This window comes from Centropristis striata, chromosome 15 (genome assembly GCF_030273125.1).
Source record: "Centropristis striata isolate RG_2023a ecotype Rhode Island chromosome 15, C.striata_1.0, whole genome shotgun sequence".
NCBI lineage: Eukaryota > Metazoa > Chordata > Actinopteri > Perciformes > Serranidae > Centropristis > Centropristis striata.
In genome coordinates this window covers 5,636,436-5,656,365 of record NC_081531.1, presented here as the reverse complement: position 1 = coordinate 5,656,365, position 19,930 = coordinate 5,636,436, and the positions used below count along the sequence as shown (strand labels likewise).

At 36.6% G+C, this 19,930-nt stretch overlaps 1 protein-coding gene across 1 annotated transcript in view; it reads left to right on the top strand.

The window, feature by feature from the left end:
* LOC131987140 (protein turtle homolog B-like) overlaps positions 1-19,930 on the top strand; it is a 175,897-nt gene that overhangs the window by 33,488 nt on the left and 122,479 nt on the right. Inside the window, exon 2 of the mRNA XM_059352310.1 lies at positions 10,360-10,551. Coding sequence (XP_059208293.1) covers positions 10,360-10,551 — 192 coding nt within the window. The remainder of the gene's footprint in view (positions 1-10,359; positions 10,552-19,930) is intronic.

Sequence of the window (19,930 nt, the reverse complement as noted above, 5' to 3'; positions counted from 1 at the left end):
GTAGTTTTATTATTTATTATTGACACAAAAAAGACACAAAATGACTGAAAAAAAACACAAAATGGCTAAAAATGACCAAAAAAGACTCAGAATTACCAAAAAAGACACAAAATTACCAAAAAAGACACAAAATGATTGAAAAAAGACACAAAATGACTAAAAAAAGACACAAAATGACTAAAAAGACACAAAATGAGAATACATGTGGGAGTGTCGCAATGCAACATGTTGATTTAAAAAAAACTTTATTGAAGGTTTGAACAAATAAACTCAACTTCTCGTGAAAGTCACAGGTATAAGATCTCAAATACTTCTATCTGCTAGAGAGGCTGACATCTATTATTTAGTAGGAAGCGTTGACACTTTTGTTGAATTTCCAGAAAAACTTCAGTTTTTTTCAGATGGTTATTTTAAGATCACCCAGAGGTTTTACAGGATTTTTTTTTTCAGCTGTTTTAGGCCTAAATGGGTTAAAATGTAGTAACTAAGTCCACTTAGATACACTGTAGGTGGAAAAAGTATTTATTATTCCTCATTCTTTTGTGGTTACACCATTTGCCATCTTGCCAACCCTTATTTGTCATATCCAGGCTTGTCCCAGGGTTTTTTTTTGCAGGCATAGGTGCAGTGCATTCATTAATGAATAAATAAAAGTTATGTCGTGTATACTTTATACACATACACCACTATGCACACCATCTCCACTATAGAGAAATGTGTGGGTGTGTGAGCAATGTGTCTCAGAGTTGAAATAGAACTTTTTCCACATTCAGAGGTAAACAGAACATAATGTATGCAATCTGGAGGCAGCAAGTTTTCCTTTGCCCTCTGTTGCTTAGCATTACAAACTGCTTTAGTTTGTCAACTACCAAGTGAAAAAGATAAAAAAAAAAAGCTTTGTGCACAGCATGCACTGCACTCTTCCTCTATATAAGTTAATTTTAGCGTTGCCACGGTAGCTAGACAGATGCTGCACTGACTTTTTTGGTTGCTACCATCTAGCAAACCAAGCTATAACGGCCAATGAAGGCAGGTTGTGCTGTGTTCATACACTGTAAAAAAAAAAAAAAACTTGTTATATATACTTAAAAAAGCTGCAGCTGTGGTTGCCAGAACTTTTCCATAATAAATATGGTGCAATTTTTTTCCAATATTACGGTAAAATGACATTAGCAGTGTTGATTTCACTTTTAAGATTGACGTTTTATTCCATATTGTACAGTAAAAAATAAAACTTTTTTCCATCAAATGCAACGCTGTTCAATACAACCGCAGTGCTTTTTTTTTTTAAGGTGATTTATGTATGTGTGTGCATGCATAAGCACCTGCACAGAAATTAGATCCACAAAAAAACAACAGTTACCTTGTTAAAAGCACTTAAAGCTTGTTGCATAAAGTTAATAAATTTGCAGCTTAACTGCATAACATACATGCTCTATATTGTTTTAGTGGCTGTTTAAAATAAATGGAAAAGTGAGATAATGATTATTTAAATGTGAACTTTATGGAGCTTTGATTTAAAAATAAAAGGTTCTACTGTTTTATTATACAGTATTTATGTTCAATTTAATAAACGCTTACAATAAAACTACTTTAACTGAACATTTGCTCTCACTTTGTGATACAAATATCAGGATATATATCATATATCAACATTCAGCCTAAATATATCGGGATATGACTTTTGGTCCATATCGCCCAGCCCTAGATCAACCTCAAAACTCTTAAGATAAACCAAAATAAACCTCTACATTCTGCTCACCTGTGGAGTCTCCGGAGCCAGGGACGGGGGACCGATCTGCCAAGCTCATGTTTTATTTTCTCTGGCAGATGCTTCTGGTCCCTTTCAGACACACAGATTTACATCCGCTGTGTCCCTGGACGGGCCAGTCACAACCGTTTATCTGACATGAGGTGCGTTTGATACGATGACTGGCGTCCAGCGCAGCTCACTAAACTCACATCAAACTGTCAAACTTGGACGAGCTGATCAAATATGAGTCATACATGAGGATGTTTCGCTGCTCTGGTTGGTTGCAGGCCGATCCAGAGGCATTAACGCCATCAGAAATCTGAAAATAGAAGTCAATACAACTGCAGTGCTTTTATTTTGAAGGCAATTTACTTTCTACCATTAAAATTGCGGGCGCTGTTGTGTTATTCTACCATTAAAGCCACAAAAGCGGATACGTCGTTTTGTAGTATTTGTAGTTTTTTCCACCTATTTTCCGTCTCTTGGCCAATGAAATGCATCAGAATACATGTGGGAGTGTCGCAATGCAACATGGGACTTTTCCAGAACTTTGAAATCCTCACAAAGAAAAGACAAAATGACAAAAAAAAGACACAAAATGACCCAAAAAGACACAAAATGATTAAAAAAAGACACAAAATGACCAAAAAAGACACAAATTGACTACAAAATGAGAATACATGTGGGAGTGTCGCAATGCAACATGGGAGTTTTCCAGAACTTTGAAATCATCATCAAAAAAAGACACAAAATGACAAAAAAAGACACAAAATGACCAAAAAAAGACACAAAATGACTAAAAAATTACACAAAATGACTAAAAAAGACACAAAATGACCAAAAAACACACAAAAAGACACAAAATGACTAAAAAAAGACACAAAATGACCAAAAATTGACACAAAATGACTAAAAAAAATACACAAAATGAGAATACATGTGGGAGTGTCGCAATGCAACATGGGACTTTTCCAGAACTTTGAAATCATGGTGGAAGACGACTATAGTCTATACTATCTGCTACAGAGACTGAAAAATCTATTATTTAGTAGGAAGCGTTGACACTTCTGTTGAATTTCCAGAAAAACTTCAGGTTTTAGGGGTTTATCTTAAAATCACCCAGAGGTTTTGCAGGCATTTTTTACAGGCATTTTAGGTCTAAATGGGTTAATATCGGTACTTGGTGGCCATGAATCTATATAATATTACCACGCAAAATATTGCAATACTATGCTGTATCATTAGAACACCTCAAATCCTCAGCAAGCATACCCTCCTCTTCCCTCTTCCACCTTGCTTACACTCTTGGTACTGTGTGTGTGTGTGTGTGTGTGTGTGTGTGTGTGTGTGTGATGGTGCCCTCCCCTGGGTCTTTGATTGTAAATGAGCTAAACCCTTGTGGGTGGGGAGGGGCTCTCCTCTCCTCTCTCTCCGTCTCATCACTTATAAACAGTGAAGTCATACCTTCCAAGGGGCCTGTTTTTCTGCTATCTGCCATGATGTCACCAGCAGCCAATCAACACGTAGCACCGCTTGCGGTAGTGTGTGTGTGTGTGTGTCTGTGTGTGTGTGTGTGTGTGAGGGGGTGGTGGGGAGGGGGTTCACCGCTGGGAAAAGCACAGTTATTATCTGGTTCTGCCGGCAACCATGAGAGCACATATGCACATCAAATCACCGATCCACAGGCGTCCTGTGATACAGTGATGTAATACACTCTATATGAGTTACATAAGACTGCTCCATGCTGCAGCTGGCTGCAAATGATTGTATTGATGTATTTAGAGATATTGTGCATTTGAAGTGTTTATTTGATATGAATGCTTTATTTCGGTTATAAAAAAATCAAATCAAATCATGTTTTTACAAAAGAATCCATCAGACAGCAACCGAAAAAGGAATATTGTGGGCACTGTTGTGCATTTAACAAGGTGATTGCAGTGTTTGAATGTGTGCTGTTGCTTTGGGGAAACAGCTCTCCTGCTGTTTGTTCATTTATATTTCACTTTGAATCTGCATCTTTTGATTCTATTAATCTGACGTTCCCAACAGTCCTAACGATATAATATGATACGATTTTTGGTCTTTTTTGGTAACTATGTGTCTTTTTTTGGTCATTTTGTTTCTTTTTTAAGTAATATTGTTTTTTTCTGTCATTTTGTGTCTTTTTTTTAGTAATTTTGTGTCTTTTTTTAGTAATTTTGTGTCTTTTTTTGGTCATTTTGATACTGCCTCCAGTATATTATACGATATAATACGTTTTTATACGTTTTTAATATTTTTTTTTGTCTTTTTTGGTAATTCAGTGTCTTTTTTTGGTCATTTTGTTTCTTTTTTAAGTAATATAGGTTTTTTTCTGTCATTTTGTGTCTTTTTTGGTCATGTTGTGTCTTTTTTCTGTCATTTTGTCTCCTTTTTTAGTAATTTTTTTTCTGTCATTTTGTGTCTTTTTTTATTATTTTTTTTTTCTGTCATTTTGTGTCTTTTTTAAGTAATTGATTTTTTTTCTGTCATTTTTTTTTTTGTCTGTCATTTTGTGTCTTTTTTAAGTAATTAATTTTTTTTTCTGTCATTTTGTGTCTTTTTTAAGTAATTCTGTGTCTTTTTTCGGTCATTTTGATACTGCCTCCAGCGGCCCCCAGGTAATTTGAGTTTGAGACCCCTGCCTTACCCCCATGTTTTATATGCATTTCCCCAAATTTCAACACAGTATGTCATATAAGACACTGTTGTGCATTTGACAAGGTGATTGCAGTGTTTAAATGTGTGCTGTTGCTTTGGGGAAACAGCTCTCCTGCTGTTTGTTCATTTACATTTCACTTTGAATCTGCATCTTTTGATTCTATTAATCTGACGTTCCCAACAGGCCCGGTTATACGATAACAATCTTCTGTTTAGTGCAAAAAAATCAAGACAATTAGCTGCTTTTCATGTTGACCTCAGTTCAAGGTTACTGCTGAGGCCTTTTTAATGCTTTCTTACTGCAGCTTTAATAGGCATTTGAAAGCTGAAACCGTCAAGTCAAGACAGATAATTTAGGTTAACAGTTTATGGCCGGCCTTGAAGGGATATTCAATTATTGCAGCAATGTAATTTGTTTGGTCTGTTCAGCAACGAGCACATTGGGGTAATTGGGAAAAGGGAGAAACATCACGTAGCTCAGCAGAATGTCATTGTCTGAGTATTTGTGCTTTTAGCAAGCTGTTCTTCATGACCTTTTTCTTGCCGCTACACACAGCACCTCTGCTGAAAGACATGTAAAGTGAGACAGCCCAGAGCATTACTGCCTCTCTGTCCCATTCTGCTGTCAGTGATTGTTGTGTTTATCTTCCTCCTCCTGTTTGTCCAAGCACTTCACGTCAATGTGTTATTGAAGCGTTACATTTTCTTCCAAGCTGAAGAAAAAAAGAAACACTATTTGTATTAAGAATGGAGCATTTTAAGTAAGTTCCAAATCGTCTCACTGTTTAACACATTTAGGCCTAAAACAGCTATAAAAAAATGCCTGTAAAATCTCTGGGTGATTTTAAAATAAGCCCCTAAAACCTGAAGTTTTTCTGTAAATTCAACAGAAGTGTCAACTCTTCTACTAAATAATAGATTTTTCAGCCTCTGTAGCAGATAGAAGTGAAATTCAAAAAGTATTTGAGAGCTTATAGCTGTTATATCTGAGCTCCCTCCGCTATAGTCGTCTTCCACCATGATTTCAGTTCGGGAAAAGTCCCATGATGCATTGCGACACTCCCACATGTATTCTCATTTTGTGTCTTTTTTTAGTCAATTTGTGTCTTTTTTTGGTCATTTTGTGTCTTTTTTTGGTCATTTTGTGTCTTTTTTTAGTCATTTTGTGTCTTTTTGTGTCTTTTTTTGGTCATTTTGTGTCTTTTTTTGGTGATGATGTCAAAGTTCTGGAATGGTCCCATGTTGCATTGCGACATGTATTGTGATGCATTTCATTGGCCAAGAGACCAAAAATAGGTGGAAAAAACTACAAATACTACAAAACGACGTATCCGCTTTCCTGGTTTTAATGGTAGAAATGCGGTACTGCTTTTTTTGTGACTTTTTTTGTAATTTTGTGTCTTTTTTTTGTAATTTTGTGTCTTTTTTTTGGTTATTTTGTGTCTTTTTTAAAGTAATTTAGGTTTTTTTCTGTCATTTTGTGTCCTTTTTTTGTAATTTTCTGTCTTTTTTTGTCATTTTGTGTCTTTTTTTTTGTAATTTTGTGTCTTTTTTTGGTTATTTTGTGTCTTTTTTAAAGTAATTTAGTTTTTTTCTGGCATTTTGTGTCTTTTTTTTTTGTAATTTTCTGTCTTTTTCTGGTCATTTTGACACTGACTCCAGAGGCCCCCAGGTAATTAATTTGACTTTGAGACCCCTGCCTTACACTGTTTGCTTTCCCTAATGAGAGGCAGCAGAGCATCATCTGTGCAGGAGGAACTGGCTGCCTGTCTGCTTCCTTACAGGCCACAGAGGGACGGCCAGCGAGTCCATCTGATTAGCCGTATCGACTGGTAAAATGCTACCACGCCGGGTTTCCGCTCATAAAGCCCAGCTACATAGTAATTAGCCTGGGATCGATGTGGCCGTGCAGACACACAGTTTCACTGGGATCGCTCTATAACTGACTATAAACAGACTTCTTTTTGTAAAAGGTTAAAGGTCCAAGTGTTATTGGACACCAGGTGCATTACTGTCACATCACCTCTTTGGTGTTTGTGTCCGGCCCACATTCTGTCAGACGAATTAGATGAGAAAGATTCTGTCGAGATAAATCACATTCATGCGTCTGCGAGTGCCGTTAATCTTTCCTATCCCGACCCATCGGCCTTGGTTGGCTCCGTATTGGATTTGTCGGTGGCAGTCTTTGCTGTGCTGACTGATGGAACTTGTAGCTTAGCACATGTTTGTGTTATCACACAGCAACACTCACTTCCTGGGTGAAACTCTGTTGCTTTATAAAGACCCTCCTGCTATATTTCTTCCTAATCGGAACCATCTCTAATGTGGCGTCCTGTTAAACTGGTGGAATCGGCTCAACGCCCAGCTTGTTTACTTCAAATTGACTGATAGCCTAAAGATTAGAGAGGTATGCTTGTCACTGTAGATCAGGTGTCTCAAACTCAAATTACCTGGGGGCCACTGGAGGCAGTATCAAAATGACCAAAAAAGAGACACAAAATGACAGAAAAAAACTAAATAACTTAAAAAAGACACAAAATGCCCAAAAAAGACACAAAATGACTAAAAAAAAACACAAAATGGCAGAAAAAAAATAATTACTTAAACAAGACACAAAATGACAAAAAAAAGACACAAAATTACTAAAAAAAGACACAGAATTACCAAAAAAAGACACAAAATTACTAAAAAAAGACACAAAAGTACTATAAAAAGACACAAAATGACAGAAAAAAACAAAATTACTTAAAAAAGACACAAAATTGCTAAAAAAGATACAAAATGCCCAACAAAGACACAAAATTACTATAAAAGATACAAAATTACAAAAAAAGACAAAAAAGGACAGAAAAAAACTAAATTACTTAAAAAAGACACAAAATGCCCAAAAAAAGACACAAAATTGCTAAAAAAAAAAGATACAAAATGACCAAAAAAGACACAAAATTACTTAAAAAAGACACAAATGACCACAAAAAGACACACATTTACCAAAAAAAGACACAACATGACCACATAGAGAAACAAAATGACCAACAAATACACACAACGAGACTACAAAGAGACACAAAATGACCAACAAATACACACAATGACCACATGGAAATACAAAAAAAGGCAGAACTTGACCACAAGGAGACATGAAATGGCCACAAACAAACACATAATTACCAAAAAAGACATAAATGACCACAAGGAGACAGAACATGACCACAAAAAGACACTAAATGACCAAAACAGACACACAATGACCACAAAGAGACATGAAATGGCCACAAAAGACACACACAAAGTCTGTGTGTCTAGCAGGCGGGGCCTTTTGCTGTGCTGACTGATGGAACTTGTAGCTTAGCACATGTTTGTGTTATCACACAGCAACACTCACTTCCTGGGTGAAACTCTGTTGCTTTATAAAGACCCTCCTGCTATATTTCTTCCTAATCTGAACCATCTCTAATGTGGCGTTCTGTTAAACTGGTGGAATCGGCTCAGCGCCCACCTTGTTTACTTCAAATTGACTGATGTGACGATAGCCTAAAGATTAGAGAGGTATGCTTGTCAGTGTAGATCAGACGTCTCAAACTCAAATTACCTGGGGCCGCTGGAGGCAGTATCAAAATGACCAAAAAAAGACACAAAATTAGTTTAAAAAAGACACAAAATGCCCCCAAAAGACACAAAATTACTAAAAAAAAGACACAAATTACTAAAAAAAGACACAAAATGACAGAAAAAAACTAAATTACTTAAAAAAGACACAAAATGCCCCCAAAAGACACAAAATTACTAAAAAAAAAAAGACACAAAATGACCAAAAAAGACACAAAATGACTAAAAAAAAAGACACAAAATGACAGAAAAAAACTAAATTACTTAAAAAAGATACAAAATTACCAAAAAAAGACACAAAATTACAAAAAAAGACACAAAATGACAGAAAAAAAAACTAAATGACTTAAAAAAGACATAAAATGCCCCAAAAAAGACACAAAATGACCAAAAAAGACACAAATGACCACATAGAGAAACAAAATGTCCAAAAACACACAACGAGACCACAAAGGGACACAAAATGACCAAAAAGGACACAGCGTGACTACAAAGAGACACAAAATGACCAACAAATACACACAATGACCACATGGAAATACAAAACAGACAGAACTTGACCACAAAGAGACATGAAATGGCCACAAAAGACACACATGAAGTCTGTGTGTCTTGCAGGCGGGGCCTGTTGCTGTGCTGACTGATGGAACTTGTAGCTTAGTTTGTGTTATCACACAGCAACACTCACTTCCTGGGTGAAACTCTGTTGCTTTATAAAGACCCTCCTGCTATATTTCTTCCTAATCGGAACCATCTCTAATGTGGCGTCCTGTTAAACTCATGGAATCGGCTCAACGCCCACCTTGTTTACTTCAAAATGACTGATGTGACGATAGCCTAAAGATTAGAGAGGTATGCTTGTCAGTGACAGGTGATGAATGGCGTGTCAAACTAATATAAAGCTGGAGGTCAACAGGTGGTTTTTCCTCCTGTCTCAAGTCCTGGAGGTGTTGACAAGTGGCCCTAAAGTTGTTGTTGGTCATTTAGTGAAACACACTTATTGTGTTTCTGGCCGAGAGTCATGGACGACCAGTTAGTGGCTCGCGGCTTTAAAGCAGCTGTCGCCCAGATCTCCTCATCCCCAGGGGCCGTGGAGTCCTTTCTCCTGAGTGGAGGGACGTTGTTGCCCTGTAGCGGCTCAAAACTATTCTCAGTGTGTTCCTATTGGCAATGTTGGCAAATGATCCGTCAAAAAGCATGGATCCTGTTTCCATGCTTTGTGGATAGGACTTTTTTGCCACATCATACTGCCTATTATTTATGTCAATCAATCAATCAATCAATCAATCAATCAATCAATCAATCAATCAATCAATCAATCAATCAATCTCCTTCATTCAACCAGGTGAAAAAACTTATTGAGATTAAAAACCTCTTTTCCAAGAGTGAGCTGGCCAAGACAGCAGCACAAAAGCAAAATAGTTCGCTAAACACACAAGACACAAATAAAATACAGTCACACTACAAGAAAATCAAGAGTTGGATTACATGATTACACAGAGCAATCACAAGATCCAATAGAGCTTATTCCTCTGTCTTTTATAATTGACTTGAATTCTCCCAGAGTTACAAGATGTGTCAGTTTCAAGTTCTTCTGCACATCGTTCCAGGTCGAAAATTTAAAAGCCTTTTGGCCCAGTTCAGTTCTGACTTTCGGGACCTGCATCTGTATAAAGTCCTGCTTTTGTTATTATAAGACTGTTAATGTGGAGTAAATCAAATATAGCAGTAAAAAAGTAGTAAATACTCCAATCACTATATCACTATTCCATTTATTTACAACTGTAAATGACCTTTAGCAAGGTTCCTGTTGGTGTTTTTTAATTAGCTTGTTTTTCATGTTTGTAAATTTTCTAGGTATTTTACAATGTTGTGATGCTTTTATTTTGAAAAGGTGCCGTCCAGTGTGAAATGGGTGCTTTAATTTTGAAAGGTAGCAACAGGAAATAACAGGTGGAACCGTCATTCATGTTATGCAGTAAACCAATAATTGATTAACTTAATGCAAAAAGCAATACGTGTTTTGACAAGGTACCAAGGTTACTCGGTGTATTTTGTGGAACGCGTTACTTTGCAGGTGGGTATGCATGCAGGCAGGTATACGTAAACCACCTTCAAAATAAAAGCACTGCGGTTGTATTGATTTCTGACAAGGAAAGCCAACGGGCCAGATGTGGCCCGCGGGCCGCCCAATGCCCAGGTCTGCTTTAAACTGTCCCCCCTATAGCTCCAGTGTGTCGGCTTTAAATGAGCCTTATGCCTCCTGTGATGGTTGACCTGGCTAACCTGCTCCTCCTGCTCCTCCTGCTCCTCCTCAGGTGCCCACGGAGTGCGAGAGGAGCCTCAGTTTGTGACGGCCCGTGCAGGAGAGAACGTCATCCTGGGATGCGACGTGTCCCACCCCCTGAACGGCCAGCCCTACGTGGTGGAGTGGTTCAAGTATGGAATGCCCATCCCCTTCTTCATCAACTTTCGCTTCTACCCTCCTCATGTGGACCCGGAGTACGCTGGTAAGACGCTGAAAACAGTCACATTCATTCTCCAAAGAGTCACCTCATACCAGACTGGAAAGAAACCTCTCACTTAGGGCTGGGCGATATGGACCAAAAGTCATATCCTGATATATTTAGGCTGAATATCGATATATATCCTGATATTTTTATCACAAAGTGAGAGCAAATGTTCAGTTAAAGTCAAATATGACATGTCACAAGTAGTTTTATTGGAGCCGTTTATTTATGTGAACATAAATATTGTATAACAACACCTTTTTGTACCTTCTTTTTTTTAAATCAAAGCTTCATAAAGTGCACATTTAAATAAAAAAAAAAAAAAAAAAAAGCATGAAATGAAATAGGCCAATCTTTTTCTGAAAAAAATATATTTATATAAGAAAAGAATAACAAACATTACTAAAGAACTAAATATGACAAACCCTAGTAAGGGCAGCATTTATATATAAAGAAATAAAAAATGATTTAAACTATATTGATATATGTGATATGGTCTAAATTCAAATATCACATTTTAAAATATATCCATATATTTTAATTAATCATACAGAATTCAAGCTTTCCTTTATTGTCATTGTATTAAAAAAGTATACAACTAAATTTACGTGTGCTTCTCATATATAAGGTGCTTTAAAAAGACATTCAGACATTACGCATATGTAATAACGCATAAGTAGTCTAAAAGGTTTAAATAGTTTAAAGGTAAAAGATAAAGTGGTGATGGATGCAGATGATGTGTTATTGTCTATTTAGGGTTGCTGTGGGAAAGAGACTATAATAAATATAATCATAATAATAATGACTTAATTGACCTCAATTTGCAATATAAAAATGAAATATTTTGCAAAAAGTCTTGTAATATCCTCCAATAACACTTCAGGGTTGACATTTTCAATTTCCAGGAGTGCCCTATAAAGGGTTAATGCTTTCAAACTGGTATCAGGTTGCTCTTTAAAGTCCCCTTCCACTCATGTGATGTGTGTTTTGCTCATTGTTCTTTCACTGTGGTGTTTGAGCTTTACTCTGCGGATTCACGCTGGTGCAGAGTTTGAGAATCAAAGCTCACCTGATTCTGCATAGTTAATTGCAAATGTATTCATTTTTATGTGTCAAAATGTACCTTTTTAGGGAGTTTTTTCAAGCATTTGATACTCCTATCAACATGATTGCAAATCAATGAACAGCACAGTTGATAGAGAGCTACACAAGCACTCATAGAACTGGTGTTACATCCAATAACCACAGTTTCCTTCTGCTACTCAAAACAATGCATGATCACCCCGAGATAACTGTGATTGAGTGAAGTTTCTGATTGTATTCAGTCCTGACTCCTCTGCTAATAATGCAGTTTACATACAAGTTGTACTTACGTTCATGATTATTTCCTGCAGACCCTGGTTCTGCACAGTATTTATTGGCCTGCTGCAAGCTACATGTTTTGGGGCTAACAGGACTGTCTGCATTAGAGATGTTAATCACCACGATACGATTTTATCCCAATACGTTATTATTGCTATTTTAAGCATTTACAGTGGAGTATGAGACTATATGCAAACTACAATATGCAACTACTATAATCAAAGTGTGCATATTCATAGATTCTCTTTTTTCAATGATGGAGAATGAAGATAATCATTTAAAATATATTTTTTAAATAATTTTAACAAGGTAATTCAACTCAAAAAGTAATATTTGACACATTTATTAACACAATTTGTTTTGTTTTTTCATTTTGTAAACATTGTGATAAGTGACCATATTTAACTTCTTTCCACTCTATCCCTCCAAATATTTGAGGGTCTTTAGAGGGATATAGTAGGATACACACACTCATCTTCCAGAGAAAATAAAAAATGTGCTCTCTGCAGATTGATCTGGTTTCCAGGCAAATTTTTGTCGGCAATTGGATGGCAAGCGCTGCAGTTCTGGAAACCACTGAGAACCTCCTTATAGTCAATATACCTAGAAAAGCCATATGTCCTCTGAATGCCCCAGATTATCCTGTAGAGGCCACAACAGGTCCTCAAACTTCATTGGCTGAGAATAAAGTGGGCGTGTCTGTAAAGGAGAGACAAACCTAATTCATCGAATCCTGTTTTGCCGCTATTGCAGTTGGTTTGTCTTCCTTTTTTCTTCTGTTTTTGTTTTAAACAAAGACTTCCCATTCTTTGATCAGGGCCATGTTTACCAGTGAAGACCGTAATAAATATGTTAACTAACTAATGTAGACAGCTGTAATGAGGTGACATTTCCTTTGGAGGCAGCAGCCCTCTCCACCTCACACTGTTTATGTGTTGTGCTCAAGGTGAAGTTTGCTGGGGAGGTGAGAGGGATTTTCCCCTTGCCTGCTTTTGATTTCCTCCCCTCTGATCATTACATTTCAGAATTAATCTCCCCTTCTGCTGTGTGTGTGTGTGTGTGTGTGTGTGTGTGTGTGATTCAAAGGGCTTTTGTCATGCATTCATTCATGTCATAGCAAATGAAAAGTGTGTTTCCCGTGTGTGAGGAGGAGTCAGTGCGAGACGCATCCACACTTTTAGGAAAGCTAATTTTTCACTGAATCCCAACTTTTTATCACAGTTATGATTGTACAGGGATTAGACAGTTTACGTGCAGAATTTGAGGTTAACATAGGGCTGGGCGATATGGACCAAAAGTCAGTTAGGTTAATATTGATATACAATATATATCCCGATGTTTTTATCGCAACGTGAGAGCAAATGTTTAGTCAAAGTCAAAGCCAAATATGACATGTCACAAGTAGTTTTATTGAAACCTTTTATTTAAGTGAACATAAATACTGTATAACAACAGGATTACCTTTTTTTTTTAAATAAACAAAGCTCCATAAAGTGCACATTTACATTAAAAAATATCTTCAATAAGAATAGTCTATGAAATAAAATAGGCCAATCTTTTTCTGAAATAATTATATTTATATGAGAAAAGAATAACGAACATTACAAAATAACTAAATATGACAAACCCTAGTAAGGGCAGCATTTATGTATAAAACAGCTTGTCTGGATCAAGAATCACAGCTCAAATTTGAACTATATCGATATATGCGATACCCAGCCCTATTTTCTTATCACGACTCTCACTCTCACGAAATTTCTGACATTTGACAGGAGTTTTGCAGAGCCACAGCTTAGATAAATCTTTGCATTGTCGATGTAAAAGGTGACCCTAAACCAAGCATGTAAAAGAAGCTGCTGAGGCGCCCCACAGTGAAACACATTGTGTCTGACCCAGCATCAGAAACACCTGTCTCCTGAAACCTTTGAAGAGCAGAGCCACTAATAACCACACAGGTTTCAAGTAATTTATGACCTTAGGAAGAGCGGTTTTAGTCTCCTGATGTTCCTGACAAATTTCCTAATGGATTTTATTAAGATTTGTGAAAGTTTGTCTGTGATTTTAGGTTTCATTTCCTGTTTTAACCCTTGTGTTGTCTTAGGGGTCGATAATGACCCGCAACTATGTTTACCAGCAGAGGAAACCCCCTTAATGATCTTTTCTCAACTTGAAATCTGATGACTTTTCCTAAAATGACAAAAAGTTAACCTTTTTTTACCCCAATAGGGTAAAAATCTGGGTCATTTCTGACCCAGCAGCTATAAAATAATTTTCATCCCACAAAAACCATAAAAATGGGCAGCATGTGTGCAGGTACGCATGCATGCTTGCCTAAACATTTGTTGACACCTATGCAGTGGCTTTTAGCTATAAAAATAATAAAAATAAACCCTTACTTTAGTAAAACAGCAAACTAGTTATGACAGATGTGATAAAAACGAGTGGATTCCACTGATTAAATCCAGTTTTTCTGCACTGTAAAGTGGGAAAACCTCGATATTCACAAAGTTTGTGATGAATAACAGGTTGTTTCTTTATGCAAGATAAGTTTGGGTTTTAAAACTCCATCAAGCAGCTTTATTTAAACCTTTGATGCACAACATGGGTCTAAAGTGACCCGACAGAGTTTTTATGTTCTATATCTTTGCAATAAATTCTTTTCATCATTCAGTATTCCATGTTTTCCTCAATTAGTTTGTTTTTGATCATCATACATCGACATTTAATGTTTTCCTTTATTATTTTTTTTAACAAAATCCCTTTTTGTTTCACTACTCTTCTAATGCAAAACATGGGTCAAAAATGACCCATATCCATTTTTTTAGCTGAGTAGCTTGCTAAGCTAACTACTTGGCTAACTTCTTGGCTAAGTATTTAGTTAAGTAGCTTGCTAAGCTAAGCGCTTTGCTAACTTCTTGGCTAAGTATTTAGCTAAGTAGCTTGCTAAGCTAACTACTTAGCTAACCTCTTGGCTAAGTATTTAGCTAAGTAGCTTGCTAAGCTAACTTCTTAGCTAAGTAGTTAGCCTAGCAAGCTACTTAGCCAAGAATTTAGCTATGTAATAATACAACAACTTTTTTTATTCATAAAGTATGAGAAGCAAAATGTAAATAATGATCTGTTGTTATAAAAAAACAAGATATTAAAAGAATACTTGGAATATTAAATCATAAAATAAGTTGATATCAAAATACAGAGCACAGAAACAAACAGCAAGCATTAAATTCTTCATCATTTTTGACCCATGTTGTGCATCAAAGGGTTAAGGGATTTAGTGAAGGTGGGTCATATTGACCCTTAGGACAAGTGGTGCATACAGAAAGTAAAATAAAATATTTGACATAACAATGTATGTGTTGTTTACTCGTACAAACCTTTTGCCATTCGCTTGGCAGTTTCTAATCTCCACATCGGTTTGAAAGGCAGCTGATTGATTGGCCAGCGTCTGCATCGGATACAGGAAAAAGGTTTATTTTTAAAGTGTCCTTTATATCCCACCTGCCTGCTGCAGCAGCAGGAAGAAAAATAGTGTGTCAGACTAGAAGATTGTGGCAAAAATACAGATGCTTTGTATAATCTTTCTGCATCCTCACACACTCTGTCTTCATCGATTAGAGAACTGAGCATAAATACCTGCTGAGTCTCAGAAGCTGTGGTTAGAGTTACAGAATCCTGACCACAGCAAAAAGAGCAGTAGGATATGAATGTAATCCAAAGTCCCTGAGGACGGCAACAACCACACCATTAAGAGGAGTTGCCACCTTTTATGTGGATTTCTAATCAGTGTTGATGGTAAATGTAATCAAAGAAATACATTCCTCAGTGTTTGCTTTATGCGTTTATTAACTCTATGGAGTCTTTTTGGGCTATTTTGTCCATTTTTGAATCCTTTATAAACCACTTAAAAATGTTTAAATGCCATGTTTTATTATATGTTTTCAGCACAACCTCACCTATATGACCTAATAATAAATTATTTTTTATTCTGACTTACTGGATCAACATTTTGAATCAAAAAGAAACAAAGAAAAACCAACATAAATGTGATCTTGTGATTGTTTGTCATCCAACTCTGGTTTTTATTCTAGTGGGACTCTATTTTATTTGTGTCCTGTGTGTTTAGCGTAACAATTTTGGTCATTTTGTGTATTTTTTTTGTCATTTTGTGTATTTTTGCATCCTTTTTGTATCTTTTTTTGGTCATTTTTGTCTTTTTTTTAGCCATTTTGTGTCTTCTGTGTTTTTTTGGTCATTTTGTCTCCTTTTTTGTTTCTTTTTTTGGTCATTTTTTGTCTTTTTTAGTCATTTTGTGTATTTTTTTGGTAATTTTGTGTCTTTTTGCATCCTTTTTGTATCTTTTTTGGTCATTTTGTGTCTTTTTTTTAGTCATTTTGTGTCTTCTGTGTTTTTTTGTCATTTTGTCTCCTCTTATGTTTATTTTTTGCTCATTTGTATATTTTTTTGGTCATTTTGTGTCTTTTTTAGTAATTTTGTGTCTGTTTTTGGTCATTTTGTATCTTTTTTTAGTCATTTTATGTCTTTTTTGTGAGGTAAATTTACAGTAGAGCTCCACGTTGCTTTGTTTTTCTAGTCTGGATGTGATGAAGAAGTCTGGATTTGGTGACTTGAGAGGGTTAATAAAGAGCAATGTAGGTAACATTTGCAAGCTTTTTTTTAGCCTGCATCGCCTCCATTTTTAGCCTACCATGGCCGTCACTTTCAACAGTAAAAATGACAAACTCTGCTGCCGGCAGTGTCATTAATTAACCTTTATTGCATAACTGCTGAACTGAAACTTTGGGCAGTAGTCTGGGTACTGTGCTCTCAGAAACATCTCTCTATAAGAATCACTCTTTCACATCACCCTAGCAATGTGAGCATGTTAGCTTACGTGTTAGCTTTATTCAACAAGTGATAAGGGACTGAAGTGCAATGTGTCATCTAACTATCATTAGAGGATTGGATGCTGTTCAGCTATCTGTTATAACTAGAGTCATTTTTCAGCCATACATAGTTAAGATTTTTTAAAACTCAGAGATATCGATATCAGTATCAGCCTCAAAAATTGAGGGTGCTTCTATTGAAGTATACTGGGGTCGAAGTCTTCTCTAGAGAAAAAATGTATCCCAAATTAGAAACTGTTCGTTACTATATCCCAAATCGGACACATCTGCAATGCTGCACTTTCCGGTGTCATTTCGAATAAGATCATCACCACCAGTGAAGGTAGAATTGATTTATACATATTTAACCCTTTATCAGGCAAAGAACTATATTTGGTAACTTCAGGTAATATTTCGAGAAAAAAAAAAAAAGCAGCTTTTCCCCCCAGATTCACCACTTCAAATCTCATAAATCTGCGCATTTTTTTCTCGTAGATTTGCCACTTTAATCTTGTAAACTTTTTTCTCAAAATATTATTTTCATATGTTTTTTTTTTACACATTCTAGCAGTATGTAATATCCTTCAATATTCTCTAGGGTTGAAATTTGGAATTTGCAAGTATTTTAATAAGTGCCCTATTTAGGGTTAAAGTGGTGAATCTGGGAGAAAAAAGTTGCCTTTTTTCCACTTTTTTCTCGTAAATCTGCGACTTTTTTCATGCAGATTTGCCACTTTAAATCTCATAAATCTGTGACTTTTTTTCTTGTAGATTTGCCACTTTAATCTAGTAAATTTGCAGCTTTTTTTTTCGAAATATTACCTGAAGTTACCAAATATAGTTCTCTGCCTGATAAAGGGTTAACAACCTACGTGTGAAATTTCATTTATGTATATGGAGATTTACATGTCTAATTACAATATGAAAATAAATCTGATAAGAGAAAGCAGTTAGAACGCTCGGGCGACGATCTTAAAAGTACATCTGTATTTTTACTGTGCTGTATTTTATTGTGAAGGACAGAAGTACGGTCCGGGTGTGTTAATAACGATGTCTGAGGTTGATTTGCTGATCAACATATTATTCTGGGAGACACTAATGTTGACAAAGTGACGACTTACGATCAGATTCTACATGCACACATTTTGCTTGATTCATGTGCTGTTTTAAAATTCTTCTTGCTGTCTGTCGGTCCTATGAGACACATCACATCACTGACTCTCGCCTGTAGTGAAGCTACCATTCATCTTGTTGTTTGCAGCAGCAGTGAAATATCAGAAATTCTCTGAAAATCTAAAGCTGGATGCAGGCGAACAGCGACCTCCCACTGTGCGTCAGTGTGAACATGATATTGCATCATGCGATGAAGTCACAGGTCACAATTCAAAGCTGCAGAGATACACAGAGGCGCTCATTGTGCCCTCTTTAGATCGGGATGAGGTTGAGGGTTAATCATTCCAGCCTACCACAAGGACACAGTTTCCTAGGCGCCCATCAACCCCTCCGCCTCAAACAAGCCATTGTCTTATTTTTTTATAAAGAGGAAAACATCCGTGAGAGTCGAGGAGACGGACAAAGTATGAAACATTTCCATGAGAGGAAGAGATGGGCATAAATTGATAGCCAGGCGGGGAGAAAGCAATAGAAATTGAAGATGGAAATGGAAATGAAGGGACAGAGAAAAATAAAGAAGGAGCAGCAGGAAGTGGTCCCAGATTACATTGTTGAATGCCCCCCTATCATCATGGAAGATCTCCAAGCCGGTCCAGAAGAATAGTGACATTTTAAAATGACTTGCCCCAGCGGACATTCCCACAAGCTAATAAATCTGCTTTGTTCTTCTTCTGAAGTTATGCAGAATATTTTGGGGCTCAGATTTAAATGTCACTCTTCTTCTCATAGAACAAATAGAAGGAAATTGTTTGATGGGGTTCAAACTTGTGACGTTCATTTATAGAGGTGTGAATCTCCACCATACGATTTTATCCCAATACTTGAGTCTCGATAAGATATTATTGCGATTTTAAGCATTTTCCAATATGATGGAGTATTGCGATACAATACGTTGTGTCCACAAAATATCTGGAATTTGTAGGGACTAGCAGAGAGAACGGTTGTTGGAGAGCTGTGGCTCAGTTGGTAGAGCGGGTTGCCCACCGATCGGAGGGTTGGTGGTTCGATCCCCGACCATGGCAGCCTACATGTCGAAGTATCCTTGAGCAAGATATTGAACCCAAAATTGCTCCCAATGCTGTATTCATCTGTGTGTGAATTAATTCCCAATGGTGGCAGGTGGCACCGTTTAGGATAGCCTCTGCCACCAGTATGAATGTGTGGGTGAACGGGTGAATGAGCGCAGTCTGTAGTGTAAAGCGCTTTGAGTGCTAGAAAAGCGCTATATAAGTGCAGGTCCATTTACCATTTAGGGGGTTTCCTGGCCAATCAGGCTCCTTGGCATTCATGGGTTGCTAGAGAGAGCAGGAAAAAAGCTTCAAGGTGGTTGTGGATCAAGAGAGGGGATCCTTGGTGTAGCACGCCCAGGTGTGGGTGTCTGATAATCAAAGACCCGAAACACCTCATGACCCTGGGTTCATCACTGATGATGTGTCCATGCCGCACCTTTCAGGTGTTTCCAAGATCATTCTGTGTCCACAACATTAAATTCAATCAAGAATTGTTTTGTCAAATTAACACATTTAGGCCTAAAACGCCTGGAAAAAATGCCTGGAAAACCTTTGGGTGATTTTAAAATAACCCCCTAAAACCTGAAATTTTTTCTGGAAATTCAACAGAAGTGTCAACACTTCCTACTAAATAATCAATTTTTCAGCCTCTGTAGCAGATAGAAATGAAATTCAAAAAGTATGTTTTAGAGCTTATACCTGTGGCTTTCATGAGAAGTTGAGTTTATTGGTCAAAACCATCAATAAAGGTTTTTTTTTTTTTTAAATCAATGTGTTGCATTGCGACACTCCCACATGTATTCTCATTTTGTGTCTTTTTTGTCATTTTGTGTCTTTTTTTAGTCATTTTGTGTCTTTTTTTTGTCCTTTTGGGTCTTTTTGTGTCTTTTTTTTGTCATTTTGTGTCTTTTTGTGTCTTTTTTTAGTCATTTTGTGTCTTTTTTTAGTCAT